Source organism: Ylistrum balloti, unplaced genomic scaffold, assembly GCF_031769215.1.
Source record: "Ylistrum balloti isolate Yb309-2 unplaced genomic scaffold, AGI_CSIRO_Ybal_v1 Utg371242, whole genome shotgun sequence".
Taxonomy (NCBI): Eukaryota; Metazoa; Mollusca; class Bivalvia; order Pectinida; family Pectinidae; genus Ylistrum; species Ylistrum balloti.
In genome coordinates, this window is record NW_026782672.1 from 396,494 (window position 1) to 421,944 (window position 25,451).

Genomic DNA, 25,451 nt, shown 5'->3' on the forward strand with positions numbered 1-25,451 from the left:
CCATGTTAGACAGATCACAGGGAGGGATCATGTTAGACAGATCACAGGGAGAAACTGTCATAGACAGATCACAGGGAGAGACCATGTTAGACAGATCACAGGGAGAAACTATCATAGACAGATCACAGGGAGAGACCATGTTAGACAGATCACAGGGAGAGACCTTGTTAGACAGATCACAGGGAGAGACCATGTTAGACAGATCACAGGGAGAGACCATGTTAGACAGATCACTGGGGGAGACTATGTTAGACAGATCAATGGGGGAGACCATGTTAGACAGATCACAGGGAGAAACTGTCATAGACAGATCACAGGGAGAGACCATGTTAGACAGATCACAGGGAGAAACTGTCATAGACAGATCACAGGGAGAGACCATGTTAGACAGATCACAGGGAGAGACCATGTTAGACAGATCACAGGGAGAGACCATGTTAGACAGATCACAGGGAGAGACCATGTTAGACAGATCACAGGGAGAGACTATGTTAGACAAATGATAGTGAATAACCTTCTATAAATGATAACTTGTAACATACTTAACAAGCTGTTAAAGTGATCAATGTAATTGATCAAAACTTTTTTTCAAATAACCAGTTTCTTCTAGGTTATGACATGGATTGACTGGTTTTCTGACTCATCAAATGTTTTACACACGATATCAGGTAAAACAATTTAAGTTTTATGTCACAGGTTTCATCAATGAATGATTTGAATGCTAAAATGTAGAAGTTTTTCTAAATTATTTAAGATATTTACCTTTAACTAAAGAAAACCAAGTGACCATTGTAGTATTGGGTATTATATCCTTGGTACGGAGGTTTAGGGGTATGATCTTTATCATCCAGTGATTATACATTGCTGTAGACTTTTGTCTATTGAACTTATTATCATTCTTTTTGGTATATGATTTAACTCCGTTTGATTTTCCCTAGAATGGTCTGATTTAATTAGAGTGGTTAATGTGCAATTTTAAATTCTGATTCTCAGCAAGCTTATTTTTACAGCACTGGATTTAGACTAGGTATTGAAGTGTATGGGTTTACCTGAGGTTAAACTACCATAAAATCATCTATAAATGTAATAGTATGATATACAATGCTTTGTTTGTTGGGTATTTAGATACTAATAGGTTTTTTTAGGCATTTATATTTCGCTATTTTGTTTTTTGAGGATGAAAAAAATACAAGAGGGGAAAAAAGATCCTATTGATAAAACCATTGTTGCCTATTTAATGATTTTCCTGAAAAATATATCTGTTTTGCTTCAAGCTTTTTGCTAAAACGATAAAACTTTGAAACATGTGTACTGAAAAAAATTATGTTTACTCTATTCAGATCAATAATTTATAATCAACCATATATTGGTTTGAACAGTTGTAGATGACCACTTTTACAACTACATATATATAAGTTTTTAAAAATGGATATCTGATATGTACCTGGACCTCAATATTTACTTCCAAAAGATTCATGGTCAAGCTTTATAGACTCATTCTTAAAAAGAAGTTCTAGACTTACTCAAATTCAGAAGAAAATTATCCTATTGAGAATATTGTTGATAAGTTATTAGATTTAGGAGAAAATGTATTCTATGACAATTTTAGATTGAAGTAGGGGTGATAGGCATCTATAACATTACAGACTTTTACCACAAGGTCTCATTGGTTTAGCTTAATCTAATTCCATCGCAAAATACACACTCAAACATATTCCATGGAAGACCATTAAATCTTGTGATTATCTTAATTATAGTCAATTAGAATTAAAGTATCTTGGGTACTGCTGTTAGCTGTGTATCGAATTTCCATAAAATCTGCATAAAGAAATATGATTAGAGTTAATTAGGTCAGGTCATTGTTGGAGTGTTGAAGGGGTATTATGTAGCTACAGATAGAGGGTGACTACGACTAGCTTCATTAAGGAGACTTCAGATAACATCTGGTGAACAAAATGTTATAGAATAATTACAGATGTATGTTTATACATAAGTATGGAGGAATTTGTAATTCAATTAATAATAAAGTGCCCATGTAGTTTGAGCATTATAAAATATTGTTAAGTTTCATATTTCTTCATGTACTGGGGTGAAAATAAAATTTTCATTGCACTAGCCCACGGCAAGTAGCCTGCTAAATACACTTGTCCAAGGCAATATTTTGCTTCCCCCAAATATTTCTATGTGTCCTTATCATTTAAGAAAAAAATATTACTCATTCACTGAAAATCTAAAGAAAAAATTTTGAAAAAAAATTCTGGGTTCCAGCTAGGAAACTGTCAACATGTGTCTTTGTCCATAATCCAAGTGAGTGCTCGGTCCCTACTTGTCAACCTGAGTCTTTGTCTATAATCCAAGTGAGTGCTCGGTCCCTACTTGTCAACCTGTGTCTTTGTCTATAATCCAAGTGAGTGCTCGGTCCCTACTTGTCAACCTGTGTCTTTGTCTATAATCCAAGTGAGTGCTCGGTCCCTACTTGTCTACCTGTGTCTTTGTCTATAATTCAAGTGAGTGCTCAGTCCCTACTTGTCTACCTGTGTCTCTGTCTATGTTTTAAGTAGCACTTTTCACAACACTTGTGTAATCAACTGAGCTGGCTTCAATGACAGGAGTATGTTATCCTGTCTCGAATGTATGGCTGGGTACACGTTTAAATGTTGTTGATGTCAATGTATGTATTTTAAACTGAATGTATTAGTACATGACCTTTAAATAAACATGTAAATGTTTTTGAAATCTGTAAAAGATTGACTTTGGTTTTACCTCCTACTTCATCATATCTTACAATACCAACGTGATGGCTCATCATCTATTTATAGAATGTGGAAATCATGAAAAATGTCTGACACCTGTATGTGTGAAGGATATGAGGTGTCGTAACAGTACATATAACTGATGTATTAGGACATGTTAGGTTTTAATGTTCTCTGATCCATTTAAATGAACTCATTTACATACAACAGAAGATTTTAACCTTCAGAAGAAATATCATCAGAATGATGAAATTCTATCACATCTTGTGATGTCTTTGTTCGATTGTCCCTACATACCCTGCTATCTTTTATCATACAGTCAGAAACTAAATAGCCACCTCCAAATAATACACAGCGTATCACGTGTCTGTATAATAGTGTTAAAAGATGACTTAATGACAGGGTACACAATGACATTCCGTTTCCACCAGGTTACGAGGTACATCAGATGTTTTGTGATCCCCAAGACTTGTTATTAACCACATACAAATTTAATCAGATTTGTCAGGAGAATTAGAGAAAGGTTAAACCAGGACATTGTATCCTGTAGATGACGTATATTCTAGTGATGCAATAGACAAGTAAATTGTTGTACCAATAAGGAACCATAATCTAGACTACTTGGTTCAATTGTTGTAAAAAGACAGGAAATATTTCTTACGTTGCCTCTATTTGTATTTCAACACAATCCTGTTTCATTAATCGTTTGATTGCTTACAATGTCTAAAAGGCATTCCGGGGTGTTAGTATGTGATGAATTTGGTATTTTTGAAATCAGTTCTTTTGTATTACTTGGAATTTTCAGTGAGTCAGGTATTGTGTGGGATGTCATGAAATCATTGTGTCTTACAGGTATTGCACGAATGATTTCATGTATTGAGTGGGTTTTATTATGATACTTTTGTTAAGCAACTGTCAATGAACTATCTATACAAATGATTTGCTTTTATGAATTACGTAATGGAAAATTGATGAATGATTCAACAAAGTTTTGTCATATCGGAACACCTTTAACAATTGTCTGTGAATGTGATGAGTCACTCTAATCAGAACCTAGTTTTAAAGCCTATATAAGACACTAGGTGAAGAAAAAAATTGTACTTAAAACTGATTTTATAACTAAATACCAACCCCATGTATTTGATTGTTTATAACTATCAGGGTCGTTTGTTTAGTCGTTACAGTTACACTGACATGCTGTGGTTAGAAATTGTTGAGATATTTCTCCAGCAGTCTGTGTCAGGTCTCTGTAATGAATTTGTATGAGTCAGATTTGATGTAATTATTACATGTTGTACAGGCTAGGTGGCATTGTACATGGAGACTTGTTCGTCAGGTTTGACCTCCCACGAACTTGTCTGTTCCCATTCCATCTGTCACAACATATCAGCTTCAACATTTCTAATTCACTATATCAACAAGTTAAAACAATGGGGTTTAAGCCCAATGGTATTTGTATTTGGTGCTGTATTTATGTATTTACACCGCTGGTTTTTTTGTATTGACGGTAGCTAATACCTGTATTGACAGTAACAAACACCTGTATTGACAGTAACAAGTACCTGTATTGACAGTAGCTAATACCTGTATTGACAGTAACAAACACCTGTATTGACAATAACAAGTACGTGTATTAACAAACACCTGTATTGACAGTAACACACACCTGTATTGACAGTAACAAGTACCTGTATTGACAGTAGCTAATACCTGTATTGACAGTAACAAACACCTTTATTGACAGTAACAAACACCTGTATTGACAGTAACAAGTACCTGTATTGACAGTAACAAACACCTGTATTGACAGTAACAAACACCTGTATTGACAGTAGCTAATACCTGTATTGACAGTAACAAACACCTGTATTGACAGTAACAAACACCTGTATTGACAGTAGCTAATACCTGTATTGACAGTAACAAACACCTGTATTGACAGTAACAAACACCTGTATTGACAGTAACAAACGCCTGTATTGTCAGTAATAAACTCTTGTATTGACAGTAACAAACACCTGTATTGACAGTAACAAACACCTGTATTGACAGTAACAAGTACCTGTATTGACAGTAGCTAATACCTGTATTGACAGTAACAAATGCCTGTATTGACAGTAACAAACACCTGTATTGGCAGTAACAAACACCCTTTATTGACAGTAACAAACACCTGTATTGACAGTAACAAGTACCTGTATTGACAGTAGCTAATACCTGTATTGACAGTAACAAATGCCTGTATTGACAGTAGCTAATACCTGTATTGACAGTAACAAATGCCTGTATTGACAGTAACAAACACCTGTATTGACAGTAACAAACACCTGTATTGACAGTAGCTAATACCTGTATTGACAGTAACAAACACCTGTATTGACAGTAACAAACACCTGTATTGACAGTAACAAACGCCTGTATTGTCAGTAATAAACTCTTGTATTGACAGTAACAAACACCTGTATTGACAGTAACAAACACCTGTATTGACAGTAACAAGTACCTGTATTGACAGTAGCTAATACCTGTATTGACAGTAACAAACGCCTGTATTGTCAGTAATAAACTCTTGTATTGACAGTAACAAACACCTGTATTGACAGTAACAAACACCTGTATTGACAGTAACAAGTACCTGTATTGACAGTAGCTAATACCTGTATTGACAGTAACAAATGCCTGTATTGACAGTAACAAACACCTGTATTGGCAGTAACAAACACCCTTTATTGACAGTAACAAACACCTGTATTGACAGTAACAAGTACCTGTATTGACAGTAGCTAATACCTGTATTGACAGTAACAAATGCCTGTATTGACAGTAGCTAATACCTGTATTGACAGTAACAAATGCCTGTATTGACAGTAACAAACACCTGTATTGACAGTAACAAACACCTGTATTGACAGTAGCTAATACCTGTATTGACAGTAACAAACACCTGTATTGACAGTAACAAACACCTGTATTGACAGTAACAAACGCCTGTATTGTCAGTAATAAACTCTTGTATTGACAGTAACAAACACCTGTATTGACAGTAACAAACACCTGTATTGACAGTAACAAACACCTTTATTGACAGTAACAAACACCTGTATTGACAGTAACAAACACCTGTATTGGCAATAGCTAATACCTGTATTGACAGTAACAAACACCTTTATTGACAGTAACAAACACCTGTATTGACAGTAATAAACTCTTGTATTGACAGTAACAAACACATGTATTGACAGTAACAAACACCTGTATTGACAGTAACAAACACCTTTATTGACAGTAACAAACACCTGTATTGGCAATAGCTAATACCTGTATTGACAGTAACAAACACCTTTATTGACAGTAACAAACACCTGTATTGACAGTAATAAACTCTTGTATTGACAGTAACAAACACATGTATTGACAGTAACAAACACCTGTTATTGACAGTAACAAACACCTTTATTGACAGTAACAAACACCTGTATTGACAGTAACAAGTACCTGTATTGACAGTAGCTAATACCTGTATTGACAGTAACAAACACCTTTATTGACAGTAACAAACACCTGTATTGACAGTAACAAGTACCTGTATTGACAGTAACAAACACCTGTATTGGCAATAGCTAATACCTGTATTGACAGTAACAAACACCTTTATTGACAGTAACAAACACCTGTATTGACAGTAATAAACTCTTGTATTGACAGTAACAAACACATGTATTGACAGTAACAAACACCTGTATTGACAGTAACAAACACCTTTATTGACAGTAACAAACACCTGTATTGACAGTAACAAGTACCTGTATTGACAGTAGCTAATACCTGTATTGACAGTAACAAACACCTTTATTGACAGTAACAAACACCTGTATTGACAGTAACAAGTACCTGTATTGACAGTAACAAACACCTGTATTGACAGTAACAAACGCCTGTATTGTCACCTGTATTGACAGTAACAAACACCTGTATTGACAGTAACAAACACCTTTATTGACAGTAACAAACACCTGTATTGACAGTAACAAACACCTGTATTGGCAATAGCTAATACCTGTATTGACAGTAACAAACACCTTTATTGACAGTAACAAACACCTGTATTGACAGTAATAAACTCTTGTATTGACAGTAACAAACACATGTATTGACAGTAACAAACACCTGTATTGACAGTAACAAACACCTTTATTGACAGTAACAAACACCTGTATTGACAGGAGTTTATTGACAGTAACAAACAACTGTATTGAAAGTAATTAATACCATATTTACATCAGAAATACAAACCTGTACTAAATAGCTGTAACCATGATTACTGTACTAAGTACCTGAATCTATTTTCAAGTAACCATCGACAGACCTAATACAGGTATCATTTTGTTATAAATACATGTATCCTTTGTTATAAATACATATATCTTTTGTTATAAATACATGTAACTTTTGTTATAAATACATATATCCTTTGTTATAAATACATATATCTTTTGTTATAAATACATGTATCCTTTGTTATAAATACATGTATCCTTTGTTATAAATACATATATATCCTTTGCTATAAACACATATATCCTTTGTTATAAATACATATATCTTTTGTTATAAATACATGTATCCTTTGTTATAAATACATATATATCTTTTGTTATAAATACATATATATCTTTTGTTATAAATACATGTATCCTTTGTTATAAATACATATATATCCTTTGCTATAAACATATATATCCTTTGTTATAAATACATATATCTTTTGTTATAAATACATATATCTTTTGTTATAAATACATGTATCCTTTGTTATAAATACATGTATCCTTTGTTATAAATACATATATATCTTTTGTTATAAATACATGTATCTTTTGTTATAAATATCTACAGACATTATACAGTCATCTGTTCCTCTGTTGTAATGAAAACAATTTTATGTTGACAGAGTGTATGCACCTAAATGTGCTGCTTGTGGCCAGGCTATAACACCGGTGGAGGTAAGTGTTCTTCAGCGTGTTGATGCTGTTACCTATGTAATTGCTCCAAAGTAATGAGGCCTTTAATGTACTGAATTATTGCCTTATACATACAAGTTGAGACATGATTAAATTTTAAGATATATGAAGGTGTAAATTTAAAAATCAGTCAAGTAAAATTTTCAAAGAAAAAAAATGGCTAAATGCTAGAATGCCTTTCTAAATATCAGGTCACATGAAAATATTATGTAATCTTAATAGTTGAAGTGAATGAAGTGAGAGACTTGTGTACAGGGAAGAGAGAAGTGATGGGCTTTAGCACAAGTGTTAAGTGATGAGACTTGTGTACAGGGAAGAGAGAAGTGATGGGCTTTAGTACAAGTGTTAAGTGATGAGACTTGTGTACAGGTGTTGAGTGAGAGTCTTGTGTACAGGTGTTAAGTGATGAGACTTGTGTACAGGTGTTAAGTGATGAGACTTGTGTACACGTGTTGAGTGATGAGACTTGTGTACAGGTGTTAAGTGATTAGACTTGTGTACAGGTGTTAAGTGATGAGACTTATGTACAGGTGTTGAATGATGAGACTTGTGTACAGGTGTTAAGTGATGAGACTTGTGTACAGGTGTTGAATGATGAGACTTGTGTACAGGTGTTGAGTGATGAGACTTGTGTACAGGTGTTGAGTGATGAGACTTGTGTACAGGTGTTAAGTGATGAGACTTGTGTACAGGGAAGAGAGAAGTGATGGGCTTTAGTACAAGTGTTAAGTGATGAGACTTGTGTACAGGTGTTGAGTGAGAGTCTTGTGTACAGGTGTTAAGTGATGAGACTTGTGTACAGGTGTTAAGTGATGAGACCTGTGTACACGTGTTGAGTGATGAGACTTGTGTACAGGTGTTAAGTGATGAGACTTGTGTACAGGTGTTAAGTGATGAGACTTATGTACAGGTGTTAAGTGATGAGACTTGTGTACAGGTGTTAAGTGATGAGACTTGTGTACAGGTGTTAAGTGATGAGACTTGTGTACAGGTGTTAAGTGATGAGACTTGTGTACAGGTGTTAAGTGATGAGACTTGTGTACAGGGAAGAGAGAAGTGATGGGCTTTAGTACAAGTGTTAAGTGATGAGACTTGTGTACAGGTGTTAAGTGATGAGACTTGAGTACAAGTGTTAATTGATGAGACTTGAGTACAAGTGTTAAGTGATGAGACTTGTGTACAGGTGTTAAATGATGAGACTTGTGTACAGGTGTTAAGTGATGAGACTTGTGTACAGGGAAGAGAGAAGTGATGGGCTTTAGCACAAGTGTTAAGTGATGAGACTTGTGTACAGGGAAGAGAGAAGTGATGGGCTTTAGTACAAGTGTTAAGTGATGAGACTTGTGTACAGGTGTTGAGTGAGAGTCTTGTGTACAGGTGTTAAGTGATGAGACTTGTGTACAGGTGTTAAGTGATGAGACTTGTGTACACGTGTTGAGTGATGAGACTTGTGTACAGGTGTTAAGTGATGAGACTTGTGTACAGGTGTTAAGTGATGAGACTTGTGTACAGGTGTTAACTTGTGTACAGGTGTTAAGTGATGAGACTTGTGTACAGGTGTTGAATGATGAGACTTGTGTACAGGTGTTGAGTGAGAGAGTACAAGTGATGAGACTTGTGTACAGGTGTTAAGTGATGAGACTTGTGTACAGGGAAGAGAGAAGTGATGGGCTTTGTACAAGTGTTAAGTGATGAGACATGTGTACAGGTGTTGAGTGAGAGTCTTGTGTACAGGTGTTAAGTGATGAGACTTGTGTACAGGTGTTAAGTGATGAGACCTGTGTACACGTGTTAAGTGATGAGACTTGTGTACAGGTGTTAAGTGATGAGACTTGTGTACAGGTGTTAAGTGATGAGACTTGTGTACAGGTGTTAAGTGATGAGACTTGTGTACAGGTGTTAAGTGATGAGACTTGTGTACAGGTGTTAAGTGATGAGACTTGTGTACAGGTGTTAAGTGATGAGACTTGTGTACAGGGAAGAGAGAAGTGATGGGCTTTAGTACAAGTGTTAAGTGATGAGACTTGTGTACAGGTGTTAAGTGATGAGACTTGAGTACAAGTGTTAAGTGATGAGACTTGTGTACAGGTGTTAAGTGATGAGACTTGTGTACAGGTGTTAAATGATGAGACTTGTGTACAGGTGTTAAGTGATGAGACTTGTGTACAGGTGTTAAGTGATGAGACTTGTGTACAGAAGAGAGAAGTGATGAGACTTGTGTACAGGTGTTAAGTGATGAGACTTGTGTACACGTGTTAAGTGATGAGACTTGTGTACAGGTGTTAAGTGATGAGACTTGTGTTCAAGTGTTAAGTGATGAGACTTGTGTACAGGTGTTAAATGATGAGACTTGTGTACAGGTGTTAAGTGATGAGACTTGTGTACAAGTGTTAAGTGATGAGACTTGTGTACAGGTGTTAAGTGATGAGACTTGTGTACAGGTGTTAAGTGATGAGACTTGTGTACAGGTGTTAAGTGATGAGACTTGTGTACAGGTGTTAAGTGATGAGACTTGTGTACAGGTGTTAAGTGATGAGACTTGTGTACAGGTGTTAAGTGATGAGACTTGTGTACAGGTGTTAAGTGATGAGACTTGTGTACAGGTGTTAAGTGATGAGACTTGTGTACAGGTGTTAAGTGATGAGACTTGTGTACAGGTGTTAAGTGATGAGACTTGTGTACAGGTGTTAAGTGATGAGACTTGTGTACAGGTGTTAAGTGATGAGACTTGTGTACAGGTGTTAAGTGATGAGACTTGTGTACAGGTGTTAAGTGGAGAGACTTGTGTACAGGTGTTGAGTGATGAGACTTGTGTACAGGTGTTAAGTGATGAGACTTGTGTACAGGTGTTAAGTGATGAGACTTGTGTACAGGTGTTAAGTGGAGAGACTTGTGTACAGGTGTTGAGTGATGAGACTTGTGTACAGGTGTTAAGTGATGAGACTTGTGTACAGGTGTTAAGTGATGAGACTTGTGTACAGGTGTTGAATGATGAGACTTGTGTACAGGTGTTGAGTGATGAGACTTGTGTACAGGTGTTGAGTGATGAGACTTGTGTACAGGTGTTAAGTGATGAGACTTGTGTACAGGTGTTAAGTGATGAGACTTGTGTACAGGTGTTAAGTGATGAGACTTGTGTACAGGTGTTAAGTGATGAGACTTGTGTACAGGTGTTAAGTGATGAGACTTGTGTACAGGTGTTAAGTGATGAGACTTGTGTACAGGTGTTAAGTGATGAGACTTGTGTACAGGTGTTAAGTGATGAGACTTGTGTACAGGTGTTAAGTGATGAGACTTGTGTACAGGTGTTAAGTGATGAGACTTGTGTACAGGTGTTAAGTGATGAGACTTGTGTACAGGTGTTAAGTGTTGAGACTTGTGTACAGGGAAGAGAGAAGTGATGGGCTTTAGTACAAGTGTTAAGTGATGAGACTTGTGTACAGGTGTTGAGTGAGAGTCTTGTGTACAGGTGTTGAGTGAGAGTCTTGTGTACAGGTGTAAAGTGATGAGACTTGTGTACAAGTGTTAAGTGATGAGACTTGTGTACAGGTGTTAAGTGATGAGACTTGTGTACAGGTGTTAAGTGATGAGACTTGTGTACAGGTGTTAAGTGATGAGACTTGTGTACAGGTGTTAAGTGATGAGACTTGTGTACAGGTGTTGAGTGAGAGTCTTGTGTACAGGTGTTAAGTGATGAGACTTGTGTACAAGTGTTAAGTGATGAGACTTGTGTACAGGTGTTAAGTGATGAGATTTGTGTACAGGTTTTAAGTGATGAGACTTGTGTACAGGTGTTGAGTGATGAGACTTGTGTACAGGTGTTAAGTGGAGAGACTTGGGTACAGGTGTTAAGTGATGAGACTTGAGTACAAGTGTTAAGTGATGAGACTTGTGTACAGGTGTTAAATGATGAGACTTGTGTACAGGTGTTAAGCGATGAGACTTGTGTACAGGTGTTAAGTGATGAGACTTGTGTACAGGTGTTAAATGATGAGACTTGTGTACAGGTGTTAAGTGATGAGACTTGTGTACAGGTGTTAAGTGATGAGACTTGTGTACAGGTGTTAAGTGAAGTTACATGTTTATGTACATGAATTTAAGTAAGTGTAAGGTAATATCATTGTGAGGCATTTGGTGATACCTGTATTCTTGTAATTTTATCTATAGCTTTAGTGAGTAGATAGGTATGACACAAAAGTTAGAATGTAAGTAACCTGGCTGGGTAATGTGTGTGTAGAGTGGGAGATCTAGAATATCATTTAATTAATGTGTTATACCCATAACATTAGTCAGTATCAGGTACACTGTCACATTTTAGTATTTTGTTGTCAAACTTTACTGCCTCATTATAGTTATCCCACATTAACTTTATTTTCATCTGGTATTGAACTTTTAATGACATCAAGTCTCTCTCTGTTCATCTCAGTAGGAACTGTTAGTTCTATTTGTAGTGGTTTTCATATCAAAATGACAAATAATTCTTCAAAATAATAAACATTTGAAAGTTTATGAAATCTGATAACATTAGTATGCTTTTATGTAGTGGACTTAAATATTTGCCAAGAAAAAAATTATCCTTCCATTTTAGAGGATGACTTGTAGTATTACTCATGTCATTTCACCACCTCATGTTCCTATTCTTTAGGGTCTTTAATCAAACTTCATACTGGAACCAACATGACAGTTCAAGGTCAAAGTCAGTGTTACTATAAAGGAGAATTGTTAATCTTATCAGTGACATCATGATACTGACTTCATTCCTATTTTAAGGCACTTTGATCTTCTACTGGGTTTAATGTTTTGCTGACACTGTTGGTATTTATATGTATATTTATAAAAAATAACACTTACCTCTCTGTGCTTTGTAGTAGGAGCTTCCAGGTTTTGCAGAATACTCTAGTTATGAAGATAATCCTCATGGGGAGATAATTGACAATGTACTATAAGATATAGGAATGGATCAAAAGATAGAAAGGACAATTGCTGATATATTTGCATGTAATACAGTGACACAATATGATTTGTGTGTATAAGTAACAAAGGTAGATAACAAGAGATTACAGTTTTAGTTAGAGGGAGAAATACATACATATTTGTCTGTAGTAAAGGGGGATAACTATTTTATATTTTTGACAGGGCACCGAGGAGACAGTACGTGTTGTTTCCATGGACAAAGATTTCCATGTTGACTGTTACCATTGTGAGGTAAGAATTTCTGTCATATCACTAAGTTAATATACTAGGCAATAAGCTGGAATCTACGCCAAATATACCATGAGAATTTTTGTGATTGTTTAAAGAAAACCAATTAGAATGTTTTTCATTGTTTTGTGTGTGAAGTACCTGCTTTCAACACTTACATTGTATGTCATGTTATTTACAAGTAATGAACCTGCCTTCATCTGCTATCATAGAATTATCATCCTATATTTTACCTGTATAGATTACATCAAACAATTTTGTTTCCTCCTTTATCCTCCTGCCACCACCAGTTGCTGTCTACATCTACCTTATCTTAGTACCCTTTATGGAGTATATATGGTCACATGTATTTATACCCTGAACACCTGATGCCTGTGCTGGGAGGAGAAGTCTGCCAGTACACAATCTTTTGGTTCTCATGTTGATTTTGTTTTGTTTTGCTTCCACAGACAAAGTAATGGAAGGCTGATAGTTATTATAACAGTAAGCTGGTTTTGTGATGTACCTTTAGCCTTTTGTTTGTGCTTCAGTTACATTATATTCATTTTGCAATTTTATTACTCTGATAGTAAGTACCCTTCACCAGGCATGGATTTGGACCATTAGATATTTCTAGTTTCATTTTAAAAAGGCATTCTAATTTGATTAAGAAACCTGTTTTGTGGAATTTTGACTCAACATTTCTTCTCGTGATACTCACAGCTTGAAAATTGTGTAATATGAATTTGTATTTACTTCAAAGTTAATTCAGTTACAAAAATATTAAAAGTTGATCAGAATATTGATTTAATCCAGGGAATTTCCTGAAAGTAAATATAGAAAAAATAACTTTGTAATTTCAATATTTGATGAGGATGACACAGCGCCTGACAAGCTGCACTATTAACAATAGCTGATCAATATTAATATCCTATTGTATTTGAGAATGATGATTTAGATGGAGGTACTTGGTGTTGTGGTATGTTGGTGATTTGGGTGTGTTATGGGTAGACTGGTGAACTGTATAAATATTTAGTCTGTTTTTACTTTGTTCCTCCTGTATTCCCAGTATTATATTTAATACAACCAATATTTTAATCTTTGATTTTGTTTTCAGTTTTTTACCAACCTTTACTATCGTGAACTTGTTACCCCCTGTAGAATTTTTTCTGTAGTTATTCCCTGTAGAAACAATAGAAACTCGGTATTCCTCATCATAACTTCTATCTTTCCGAAGAAATTGTCGCGGCACAAGTTGATTAATGATGATACCAGATAAATATTTAGGAATTTGTGCAGAAACATTGACAAATGATCCTTGTGTTACCGTCATTCTATGGCTGGAGCTCTCCATTTCTTAATAGGACTGCAGATTATTCAGACTACAAATCTCCTACTTGGTACACTTTACTCATATTTTATTACTAAATTGGTTTTTTGTTTATGATGAGATCTTTCATCATTTGTTGATGAGTCCTGCTCTATATTTTCATTAGTGACCTAGAAATCCTGAACACCATCAGGATAATGAAAAATCTGCTCTATATTTACATTAGTTACCTAGAAATCCTGGATACCATCTGGATAACCCCTATTTATGTCCATTCTTCATGAATGAACAAAGCCGCACAGCTTCAGCTTAAGATGTCATCTACATTTGAAACAGTAATATTTAAAAGTATATAAAAATATGCTGTGCTTAGGATCAAACAGTTACCATAAATACTGGACAAAAGTGTTATTGTTGATCCTGCATAGAGGTCAGTGTGGAAGGACAGCTCAATGTATCTCTGTAGATTAAATGTGGAAGGACAGCTCAATGTATCTCTGTAGATTAAATGTGGAAGGACAGCTCAATGTATCTCTCTAGAGTAAATTTTGAAGGACAGCGCAATGTATCGCTCTAGAGTAAATGTGGAAGGACAGCTCAATGTATCTCTGTAGTTTAAATGTGGAAGGACAGCTCAATGTATCTCTGTAGATTAAATGTGGAAGGACAGCTCAATGTTTCTCTGTAGATTAAATGAGGAAGGACAGCTCAATGTATCTCTGTAGAGTAAATGTGGAAGGACAGCTCAATGTTTCTCTGTAGATTAAATGAGGAAGGACAACTCAGTGTATCTGTGTAGATTAAATGTGGAAGGACAGCTCAATGTATCTCTGTAGATTAAATGATTAAGGACAGCTCAATGTATCTCTGTAGAGTAAATGTGGAAGGACAGCTCAATGTTTATCTCTAGAATCAATGTGGAAGAACAGCTCGATGCTTACTAAAGTAAATGCACCTAACACTATGAATCTATTTAGTCTGTACACCTATAAATATACAGCAGTTGAACATCGGACTACAAGTGTTCTACCAGTGATATTCATGCATGAAATAGGTTGGTCCCTACACGTAACACTGCCACTGTAAATAACCTGTTTGCTGTGCACCTCATCATTGCATGAGATTTATACTGCTAAGCTTTAAACATTTAAACTATCTTAATGGATACACTGCAAAAAATACAAGTAACGCAAAATGTTACATACATCCAAACTGATCTGAGTAACATTAAGGCAGTCATGTCACCTATTAAGTAATGGGTACAGGTTTACCTGGTAGAATATAATTTACATTGAGGCTACCCTAACACCTGGTGTAATTATCTCCCCTGTTATGTGTATTTATGACTAAGTGCCCTTTCCTTCTGTATACTGACACTATATATATATATTACAGGACTGTGGTATCCAGCTGACAGATGAACCAGACAAACGGTGCTACCCCCTGGAGGACCACCTGTTCTGTCACATGTGTCACATTCAGCGACTTTCTCAGCAGTATCCTGAAGAGACTTTCTACATAGACCCCTATACACACAACATACAGAACAAGCTGTATCGGGATGCCAGTGGAAAACAACGTGACAGTATTGCTATCATGCCTGCATCCCTGGAATCCTACCCTCACCCTACAGGGTCCCAATCAGATTCCACATTTCCTCAAGAGCAGGAACCACAAATAACTCCTAGGGACCTATATGGATCAGGACAGTCTCCTGCCGTGTCAGGATGTAACAGTGGCCCCACGACCCCCACCCATAAGCCCACACAGAATGGTGTGGGGTACATAGACTATGGGGGTAATCAGTATCGAGGTTCAAGTCCTTATCCTCAGCAACCTGCTCCTCAGGTTCCCCCGGCCAAGCATGCTGCAACACGTTACCAAATCACAGACTTGTAGCAATATTTCATCATTCATCTCAGAATCTTATTTCATTGTTACAATTCCTTGTCTAAGTCATCATTAATGTTGATATGTGTAATCAGTCCCCACCGACACAGACAGTCTGAAGCTTTACACTACTGTCAGAATTTTATGGGACTTTGATGGTTTTCTCGACTCTTGATTTCATGGATAAATGTAGCTCAATAAATCTACTTATTTGAACATTTCACCGACATATGAATTCATGGAATAAGAATACCCAGGAATAAACAAAAAGAAATCCTCCACAAAAATGAATGATGTAACATTGCTGAGAGATTCCCCTGTTTCTTCATGCAGTACCTCAGGATTTCCATCGGGTGTACTCTCCAACTTTACTAATCTGATTTCTAATGTAAGTTAGTCTGGTCTCAATGTCTGAGTAAATAAAATGTTCCTTGTGAATGATTCAACTGAAAATAAAAAACTGAAATATTCCAAATGTTTTAAAATTTGCTATAATCTACATGTAAATTCCCCCAAAAGTAATGATGCTATTCTTTTGTACAAAACTGATAGTGCTAATTTAGCTTTGAGTGATTGACTTTTGGTAGTTCTATCGTGATTATAAAGGCAGCTTTTTTAAAGTTATAATGCTTGTTTAAACCATGGCAATTTTTGCTTCTAAAAATACATAGTTCAAAGCATTTGCATCCATAGTTTCTGCTTTATGAAAATAATTTCTGAAGCTTTATTTTGTCTCCTGTAGTTATTATTCAGCTAGCTTTCATGTATTTGAAGCATTTGATGTTGAAGATTGTAAATCTTTTGACAAATATGTCTCAGTTTGTGCTATTATAGTTCTTTTTACAAAATATTAGATCGTAGACACCATCATTTTTAGCTTGCCTTACCAGAAGGGCAAAGTGAGCTATAGGGATACCCCTGCGTCTGTCGTCCGTCTTCCATCATCCATCGTCCATTGTTCATTGTTCACTTTTACTATATATTGCAAATATTCATGAACAACTGAGTGGATTTTAATCAGATTTGGTCTAGAGCATCTTTGGGGAAAGTAAAAGGGCTAAAGGCGGGGGCTCAGTAGGTATAATTTATCAATTTCTTTAAAATCTATCTTGTTCTTCAGAAATTGGTCTGAAGCATGCTTGGGAGGAGGGAAATCAGTTTTGTGTAAACGTTGGGTCTCAACCTCCTTAAGGCCAGATAGGTGGGGCCCATTATTGAAAATCTATCAATTCTGTAAAATCTACCTTGATCTTCAGGAATTTCAGGATGTTGTTAACCCCTGGACAGATCATATCTTTGAAGCCATTGAGCTTATCACCCCATAACTTAATAGCATTGCTGGAGTCAAGAGATTAAAAACTGATCTCTATCCCTACCCCTAGGGAATTTGAAGCTGTATCTGTGGGGCGAGGCTAATCAGGGGAAATATTTTCCTTCAAGAGAAATATGTTTTGCATTGTTGACTTAAATATCCAGCTAAGTGATACAAGCCCTCTGGGTTACTAATTCCTATTGCTCATGGATATGAATGACAGTTTTGAAATATATAACAAATGTATTTGATGAATTGATTTTTCTAATTTTTCCAATATTAAGGGTTTGATCACATTTTGTCAGGGTAGATCAGCTGTTTGTAAAACATCAGGATTGACATTCTGTTACTCATAATCAAATGCAATACTTTTATACTTAAATGTTCCAGGGTTTGTAACATTAACATTGACACCAAGATCCTCCCCCGTGCATCATTTGAAGAGGTTAAAGTGGAGTGAGTTTGGTCGATACATACACTGATGTCTTGTTATACACCAACAGTTGTAGCATTTATTGTCCCAGGATTAAAAAAGGAGAAATACAATGATTTCTATCATGACTATTTCAAGCACAAAATCTATTAAGTTTTCAGATCATCTGTTTTGAAAATGTTGGAATCTTAAATTGAAAAATCAGTTATTATCAGTACTAGATGCAGATTAATGCCCAGTGACAGTTATACAGTATTTAGTGAAAGGAGTACCTACTACAACTAGTTAATTCCTTAAAACCTTATCACGCTGTAGTATTCTAGTGTGTACTATAGTGTATATCAATGTAAGGAATAATTCACAGCAATTGCATAATATGAGGAAGGAACATGACCTGATAACACTGCAGTAGTAGTTGATATATTTTAAAAAATGCTAATTGAGGTACTGTATTTATTCAGCTGTAAAAAGCCTAGGGGCTCACATATCTTGTGACTCTCTCTCAGTCAGGTGGGGGGCTTACTACACAGCAATAAACCCAGGGGCTTACCTTACCTGTGTCTGACTCTCACTAAGGTGGTGGGCTTACTACACAGCAATAAACCCAGGGGCTTACCTTACCTGTGTCTGACTCTCACTCAGGTGGTGGGTTTACTACAAGGCAATAAACCCAGGGGCTTACCTTACCTGTGACTGACTCTCGGTCAGGTGGTGGGCTTAATACACGGCAATAAACCCAGGGGCTTACCTTACCTGTGTCTGACTCTCGGTCAGGTGGTGGGCTTAATACACGGCAATAAACCCAGGGGCTTACCTTACCTGTGTCTGACTCTCACTCAGGTGGTGGGTTTACTACACGGCAATAAAACCAGGGGCTTACCTTACCTGTGACTGACTCTCGGTCAGGTGGTGGGCTTAATACACGGCAATAAACCCAGGGGCTTACCTTACCTGTGTCTGACTCTCACTCAGGTGGTGGGCTTATTACACAGCAATAAACCCAGGGGCTTACCTTACCTGTGACTGTCTCACAGTCAGGTGGTGGGCTTAATACACAGCAATAAACCCAGTGGCTCACTTCCTGTAACCTGTGACTGACTGTCAGTTAGTGGGCTTATTATAGAAAAATTAGTCCAGGTCTTGGTAATTTCTTGACTGAACTGATACTAATATGTATATTAACAGGCTATGGTCTATTGCTAGTCAAATGTGGTACTTCATATCGCCATCGTTTAAAAATGATCAGTGCAACTTCAGGATAGATCTAAGGTAGTATTTGTAATGAAATGTTTTCCAGTCTTATTGGTGCTGATGTGTGGTAGTTATAAGGGAGTTATTTCTAGAAAATGGTTTTACTTAAATTTTGATAACCTGTTCTTATAAATTCCTTCTCTGTGCTAGAGAATTATTTAGATTTGGAAATTTTGCTCTCATCTGATGACAAGATTTTCAAACTTCAGCTGGTCTTTTCTGTGATGGGGATACAGTATGTCAGCAGATAACCTCAGTGATTACAAGTCCATTGTAATTCAGTGTTGATCATACTCTAAGATAGATCCTGTTAGTATTAGGTAGGCTGGGATTTGTTACTAACCTGATTCAAATTTTTTTACTCTATTAATGCTTGTTTGTTACAACATCTGTGTGTATATGTTTGCTTTATATTTTGGATATGTTTCGCAGATTTTCTGTTCTATATATAGTGGTTTTGTTTTGTTATTTTGAATCTGTCTCCATCATTACGTTATTTACATGCGTTTCATTCATTAGTTTGGCTTCACATCCCCCCATCCTTCATAATACCCTCCATCCCTATCTTCGATGTTGTTCGTCGAATTAATCTATTAAGTTGATAACCACAAACACTAGTATGCACATATTGTAGTTTAAATTGATAAAAGCAGAAACTACTATTCACAAAATGCAAAGTGAAAATGAAGGATATTTGGATTTAATTTGTCCTAAAAATATGGTCTGTCCAGCTAACACTCACCATTATTGATCTAGGTTGTGTTCACAGTCTTATCAATTTAGTTGTACACTGCCATTGACACAAAACTTTGTACTTTATTAGTTACCATCGATATTTACAGATTTATGAACCCTCTTACACTGCAGTAGATATTCACACAGAACCATGAATCCATATAAAAACTGCTGTACTTGTTCACAATGATCCGAAAACATTCACACCTAACTGATGTACAGACCCATGAAACTTGTGATATTCACAGAGCCATGAAACTTGTGACATTCACAGACCCATGAATCCTCATACACTGATATATATATATATATATATATCTATGTATGACCTTCCCATACACTGCAATTCACAGTCTTATAAACTGCCATGGATGAGATATAATGGAGGATCTCTATGTATATAAATGTCAGCTATCATACACACTATATGGTTGTTCTATACACAGCTTCAATATAACAATATTTATACAGGTGTTTTTTTCCCAATTTAACTGGCAGGATTTTTTTATGTTGGGCATATAAGTGCATTTGTCCTTTTTAACTTCCTTATACAAATGCAGCAATGGAAGTTGATTTATTCTGTAATTTTTTTTATTGGAAAGCAATATGTTCCAGGTGACATAATATTTTTACTAGTTCACACCTGTACACTCTCATTAATATAAGATCATGCAATCCAGGCTCTATATTTAAACTTTTTTTGAGCTATTGCAATCATCAAATTTCTTCAACAATTTCTGCATTTTTTTGTGTGTTTTTTCTATGTATTGAAGAAAATAGAAAGTATTAATGCTGTAAGTTCCTGTTTGCCCATTCTGTCTGCTCTTTACTGTGTAGTGTTCTGTCTGTATACAAGGATGCAGGGTACAAATGACCCGACTTTCAGTATTAGGTACATTGATAGGGGATATCATCGGAGCTGTTGAGATCTGAGAATATTTGTTATACAAAAGGTTTTTAAACTATTGTGTTTGATATACATATGTGTTCTACTGAACATTGTTTAAATATTCGTTATTTGTTTGCTTTGTTTATAAGTGCTTATTGTTGTAGTTTTTTATGTGTTCGAGAGGCAATGTCATACAAACTGTGTATGATATGAGAGGTGATGTCATACCGACTGCATGTTTTGAGAGGCGATGTCATACAGACTGCATGTTTTGAGAGGAGATTTCATACAAACTGTGTATGATATGAGAGACAATGTCATACAAACTGTGTATGATATGAGAGGTGATGTCATACAGACAGTATGATATGAGAGGTGATGTCATACAAACTGTATGCTATGAGAGGCGATGTCATACAGAATGTATGATATGAGAGGTGATGTCATACAAACTGTATGCTATGAGAGGCGATGTCATACAGAGTGTATGATATGAGAGGTGATGTCATACAGACTGTGTATGATATGAGAGGCGATGTCATACAGAGTGTATGATATGAAAGGAGATGTCATACAGAGTGTATGATATGAGAGGCGATGTCATACAAACTGTATGCTGTGAGAGGCGATGTCATACAGAGTGTATGATATGAGAGGCGATGTCATACAGAGTGTATGATATGAGAGGCGATGTCATACAGACTGCATGATATGAGAGGTGACGTCATACAGACTGTATGATATGAGAGGCGATGTCATACAGAGTGTATGATATGAGAGGAGATGTCATACAGAGTGTATGATATGAGAGGCGATGTCATACAAACTGTATGCTGTGAGAGGCGATGTCATACATAGTGTATGATATGAGAGGCGATGTCATACAGAGTGTATGATATGAGAGGCGATGTCATACAGAGTGTATGATATGAGAGGCGATGTCATACAGAGTGTATGATATGAGAGGCGATGTCATACAGACTGCATGATATGAGAGGTGACGTCATACAGAGTGTATGATATGAGAGGCGATGTCATACAGACTGTGTATGATATGAGAGGCGATGTCATACAGAGTGTATGATATGAGAGATGTCATACAGAGTGTATGATATGAGAGGCGATGTCATACAAACTGTATGCTGTGAGAGGCGATGTCATACAGAGTGTATGATATGAGAGGCGATGTCATACAGAGTGTATGATATGAGAGGCGATGTCATACAGACTGCATGATATGAGAGGTGACGTCATACAGAGTGTATGATGTGAGAGGTGATGTCATACAGAGTGTATGATATGAGAGGCGATGTCATACAGACTGGGTGTGATTTTGTATGACTGTTATATATATTGTTCCTAGAGATATTCTGTATGTATTCTGTTGGATGTTTTATTTATATACATATTGAGAATGAAATGAAGAGAATGATCCGTTTTAGGCTGTTTATGTTATCATTGGTGTACATTATCAGTTATTGTAAGTATAATGTTTATAGAGAATGCAAAAATATTTGAATGTTTCTGTTGTTATCAAATAGACTATTCATGATAGGAGTATCTTTCTTATGAATGTAAATTATAGTGGTCAATTTGTGATGAAAAGTTATCAAATACCCCACAGAGGGAATCCTTGACACTTGTCCCAGTAAAACTTCATGTTCTTTACATAGAATACAAAATGAGAGCTATGAAGAAAATGATTTAAATTCATGATTTTGGACTGAATTCATTATAAAACATTTTCTTTAATTGGAGGGTTTCTCTGCAAGTCACTTTAAATGCAGAGTAGCTACATTGAGCTAGGACAAACATGACTAGGACACCTGTAGTGTAAGTTTCCACATATGGTGCTATCTGTTGTCGTAGAGACTTACACTACAGCCCTACCTCAGAGTACCACTTGTCATACAAATAAAAAATACAGTTATTTCCGAAATAAAACAACATGGTTGTGCTTATTTTGTTGCTTGTTAATTTTCAAGTTAATTGTTTCATATTTTTTGAGGCTAAATTTAAATGTTTGCTTATTTTTGTCACTTTTCTTTTTGAAATATGAATATTGACTGCCTCCCAAACATTCCTGTACTTTACCTTCTCCATTCAGATTTAACAATGTATACAAGTTTCTTCAGTGATTTCCTAGCAGGAATTGGTAAAGACTGAAGGCTCGGAGTGTTGGGTCATGTGAATTAGGTATTGTGTTAAAAAACAAACCTCTCGATAGAAATTTTTTCTAAAGTTTGTGCAGAATGCATTTAGAAAAACCATTTGTCAGTGGTGGTGACAAATTATCATGAGCTCCTCCAGATCATGACTTATCAGGTAATCTCATTTTTGTTTGACCTTCGGTTTGGTTAAAATGAAAATTATAGAACTAATAACAATTATGAAACATATTCACAGATAGTGTCTTTGACAGCCTGCAGTATGTGTTGAACTCCCCAATTTCTTGTGTGTTTAATGTGCCTACAGTGTGTTTGTAAAAACTTACAGCAAGCCTGACGTGTGGGCTGCTTCATTTAGCTTTATTTATGAGATATGGATTCACCAATATGAAGGGTAGATATTTTGCTGATGATAAATAAAATGCAGAAAACATTTTTGTATAGTTTTTGTTATTTTTTGTTGTAAAACAGATTTTCTAAGAAAAAGAAAGAAAAATAAGAAAGGTTTTGAACATAATTTATAACTACAGTTCAGACAGACAAAACAATTAGGCAGTTATCATTTGGGTGTGTATAATTCTACCAGTTTTTGGAATTGTCCATTATACATCCTGATCACTCTTCTGTGGCAGGACATGGACCTCTGGTCTTTGACAAAAGAATACATTTATCACCAGAACCCATACCATGCATTTTACACACCACTTTATATAAATGATGTGCTATCATACAAGGGCACTTCTAACAAAGGTTAAGGTCATTCACCTAGGCCAATCATGTGACCTTTATAAAATATTAAAATAAGGTGACGACAGGTGATGCCAGAGGTCAACTTTGACAGTTGTAAGGTCAAAGATTACCTGCCAGTGTGGGGAACATAATGAGCACAAATAAATGATTCATGGGTACCAGTGTTAAAAGTTATTATAATATTAACAGCTTCATATGTGAACATTGGAAATGTAAAATTTCTGGAAGAAATTTAATATTATTGTTGCACAAACCAAGGTTCTCTATTTTGCAAACACATGACATCCTTTCTAAAACGTTCTCTTTGGAGAGCCTAATTAGTGCTTTGTGTAAAAGTGTATTTTATTTAAGAATCTATTCAAATTACACTTTCCTAATCAAGTAGAAAGAAAATTTTTAAAAAATGTTTAGAATTTTGTTCTCTTCCATATGATACTGGATTTTACTTCCTAATCCAAACCTTGGTTTTTCACTTAATATGCACTGTGAGTGAAGCTTGTCAGTTCTGACCCAAACTTATCCTCATCATTTGTTAACTGAGAATTGACCTTGCAATTGTTACCAAGAACTTTCCTTCTCAGCTGTTATTAAAAATTGTTATCATTTGTTACTGAGACTTCTCCTTATCAAATGTTACTTGGAATTGTTCTCATCAATTGTTACTGAGATATGTCCCTTCAATTGTTAATGAAAATTGGCCTGATCATTATCATAAACATTAGAACAGATGGGAAGAGGTAGGTCAGATTGATGTACCTGTACCTACATTAGAATAGATGGGAAGAGGTAGGTCAGATTGATGTACCTGTACCTACATTAGAATAGATGGGAAGAGGTAGGTCAGGTTGATGTACCTGTATCTACATTAGAACAGATGGGAAGAGGTAGGTCAGGTTGATGTACCTGTATCTACATTATTACAGATAGGAAGAGGTAGGTTGATGTACCTGTACCTACATTATTACAGATAGGAAGAGGTAGGTTGATGTACCTATACCTACATTAGAACAGATGGGAAGAGGTAGGTCAGATTGATGTACCTGTATCTACATTAGAACAGATGGGAAGAGGTAGGTTGATGTACCTGTACCTACATTAGAACGGATGGGAAGAGGTAGGTTGATGTACCTGCACCTACATTAGGATAGATGGGAAGAGGTAGGTCAGATTGATGTACCTGTATCTACATCAGAACAGACGGGAAGAGGTAGGTCAGATTGATGTATCTGTATCTACATTAGAACAGATGGGAAGAGGTAGGTTGATGTACCTGAATCTACATTAGAACAGATAGGAAGAGGTAGGTTGATGTACCTGTACCTACATTATTACAGATAGGAAGAGGTAGGTTGATGTACCTGTACCTACATTAGAATAGATGGGAAGAGGTAGGTCAGATTGATGTACCTGTATCTACATTAGAACAGATGGGAAGAGGTAGGTTGATGTACCTGTATCTACATTAGAACAGTTAGGAAGAGGTAGGTCAGATTGATGTACCTGTATCTACATTTGAACAGATGGGAAGAGGTAGGTTGATGTACCTGTATCTACATTTGAACAGATGGGAAGAGGTAGGTCAGATTGATGTACCTGTATCTACATTAGAACAGATGGGAAGAGGTAGGTCAGATTGATGTACCTGTATCTACATTAGAACAGATGGGAAGAGGTAGGTCAGATTGATGTACCTGTATCTACATTAGAACAGATGGAAAGAGGTAGGTCAGATTGATGT

The 25,451-nt window shown here is 36.0% G+C and overlaps 1 protein-coding gene and 1 pseudogene across 2 annotated transcripts in view; one reads left to right on the forward strand and one right to left on the reverse strand.

Moving 5' to 3' along the window:
- The window catches only part of LOC132561606 (Wilms tumor protein 1-interacting protein homolog), a 62,407-nt gene extending 39,009 nt beyond the window's left edge, over positions 1-23,398 (forward strand). The window contains exons 6-9 of one of the 2 annotated variants that reach the window (XM_060226305.1): positions 7,705-7,756; positions 12,911-12,979; positions 13,426-13,459; positions 15,681-15,734. In XM_060226305.1, the coding sequence (XP_060082288.1) occupies positions 7,705-7,756; positions 12,911-12,979; positions 13,426-13,434 (130 nt within the window). In that variant the 3' untranslated portion in view covers positions 13,435-13,459; positions 15,681-15,734. Of the gene's footprint in view, positions 1-7,704; positions 7,757-12,910; positions 12,980-13,425; positions 13,460-15,680 lie in introns of both variants that reach the window. The other variant, XM_060226304.1, reaches the window with a different exon arrangement.
- Positions 21,113-21,956, reverse strand: LOC132561610 (uncharacterized; annotated as a pseudogene).
- Positions 23,399-25,451: the final 2,053 nt, after the last annotated feature.